Here is a 2,298-nt window from a genome sequence, read left to right on the forward strand (position 1 = left end):
ACTAAACTCATTTAATTTGATCTTTGCAACAAATCTACACCCATCGCATTTTGCTACAAAATAAAAAAACAAAACAAACTATTCCAGCTCCAGGTCACAGCAAACAGCTGCTGTTTGTCGTTTTTCACRTGTTGACACGTTCAGTTTTTAGCTTCAGTTGACACAGAAACTGAGTGTTTACCAGCTGTGTGTGTTTGCTTGCCTGCGTGTATGTGTGTTTATGTGGAGGTGTTTTTGCACAGATGCAGGTGCGATCGTAGAGCCGGATGCGGTGGGAAAGGTTGAAGGTTGTTTCTCAGCAGAGAGACGGCGCTGCAGGCYGCCATGCGACCGCATCCTGCCRCGCTCTGCTCCCCCGCAGCRGCTCTGACCTGCTTCTCTGCTCAACGTYGACTTCCTGTTCTCGCGCTCTTCCTCTCCTGCTAAAAATGCTTGAACTGCCTCTTGGCGAAACGGAGAGTCTCGATCTGAAACTGAGATGTTTCATGTAGATGTGGAAAGAAAATGAGCTGGCTTTCTCAGAAGGCAACTAAAAATATCTGACAGCATCTCTGGAAAAAGTGATGAAGGAGTAAAACGACGGTTATTGGCAGTATCTTTTCATTTTCAGTCAATTTTTCTGCTTTCACGTCTGATTAAAAACACACTCGTGTAATTTTGTGGTTTTAATGCATATAAAAAACAAGTTGGACAGCCAGATGAAAACTTCTTAATCATTTCCCAAACAAAGTGTGGAAAAAAAAAAGAACAGCCATGACGTCAGGCATAATTTAAAACACTTTTATTAAGATTTATTAAGAACTATTAAGATCATATGAATAAAAACAAGCACGCACTTAGATGTTAGCTGGAAAAAATACAATAATACACTGCAAAAATACTAAATCTTACTTTTTGTTCTAGTATCTAGTKCAAATATCTTAAAACACCTGAAATAAAAYGAARCTAACTTAAAAGTGACTTTTCAGCAAGATATAGAAGCTTGTTTTACGTCTTAATATAGAAGTAAGTTYTAGTCCACTGGCAGATTATTTTTAATGGAGAAAATGTCTCGTTATAAATTGATCTGTTAATGGAACTAGTTTATCATCAATAAAGGTTTATTGATTTGAAACAAACTCATATCTTGCTGAAAAGTTACTTTTGTCTTCAAGATACTTTCACTAGATACTAGACTAAAACCACTTGGTGAGATTTTGAGTTTTATCAATTCTGTAAAATAACATGAAATATCCAAAGATTATCTCNCTGACGGATTAAATGCATTTCTTTTATTTCTGTGGGGAATTCTCAGTCAAACAGCAAATCCAATTTCTTTTTATTAATCTCTTGGCAGTAAACAGATTTTCTGACTGCTYGGTGTCGTTTCAGGATTACCCAGCACACTGAAGGCACGTTGGTGATCAGCCCTCTGAGGTCTGACGACTCCGGGGTTTACACATGTACGGCTGCCAGCCAGCAGCAGCTGGAGCAGAGGCAGCTGCAGCTCAGGGTCCAGGGTAAAAATGTTCAAACACCTTTTTCACCTCATTYACATGCAGTTCTGATCATCCTGATGATAYGCGAGCACTAAATGTGTATGGTTTGTGTTTCAAACATTCACCACCAGGAGGCAGTAGATGTCATTTGATACTCCAAACATTCTCGACCTTTTTAGGATATTTATATGTTTATAAAGTTGATATAAAAAGTTCTGTTTTTCTATTTTTTATTATTATTTTAGCTGACTTGAAGATTACCACAGCTCCCAACAACATCCAGGTGACTGAAGGCAGCACAGCTGTGCTGCCCTGCGTCGTGTCCGGAGACAACGTCAACATCGGCTGGTCCAGGTAAAAGTTGCCATTGTTCTACTGAATAGTTGAGTTTCTAAGTGAATCTGATTATTATTAAAGCTCATTTTAAAGATTTTTTTATGCATTTAGTGTTCCAAAAATGATCAAAARGAACCACAGTGRATAAATTATCAACGATATCGCTGCAATCGAACCCTTTTTGATCTTTTTCTGCATGTTTCAACTGGGATCTATTCAGCTGACTTTTGTTGATCATTTCTAAGCAGTAGCAATTTTTGACCACACGGCTCACTACCCAGGGCGTCATGTCATGGGTGGCGTCGCAGATTTTCGGTTGTTCRGTGCACAGTGTAAGGCAGCCATGTTTCTTTTGAAAGTTKGTAAATTCCATTATATTAAGGGGCCATTTCTCAGATTTTTCAGGTCCTAGATTGAATCTGTTATACTCCTCCAGGCTGAACTTGGTAATTATACACTTAAAAGACATTCCCTAACAGACAGG

At 38.7% G+C, this 2,298-nt stretch overlaps 1 protein-coding gene across 1 annotated transcript in view; it reads left to right on the forward strand.

Moving 5' to 3' along the window:
* The window catches only part of paplna (papilin a, proteoglycan-like sulfated glycoprotein), a gene marked incomplete at its 5' end in the record, with an annotated part of 29,962 nt that extends 28,105 nt beyond the window's left edge, over positions 1 to 1,857 (forward strand). The window contains 2 exon segments of the mRNA XM_017302402.1: positions 1,372 to 1,499; positions 1,724 to 1,857. Of these exon segments, the coding sequence (XP_017157891.1) occupies positions 1,372 to 1,499; positions 1,724 to 1,857 (262 nt within the window).
* Positions 1,858 to 2,298: the final 441 nt, after the last annotated feature.

This window comes from Poecilia reticulata, linkage group LG22 (assembly GCF_000633615.1).
Source record: "Poecilia reticulata strain Guanapo linkage group LG22, Guppy_female_1.0+MT, whole genome shotgun sequence".
Taxonomy (NCBI): domain Eukaryota; kingdom Metazoa; phylum Chordata; class Actinopteri; order Cyprinodontiformes; family Poeciliidae; genus Poecilia; species Poecilia reticulata.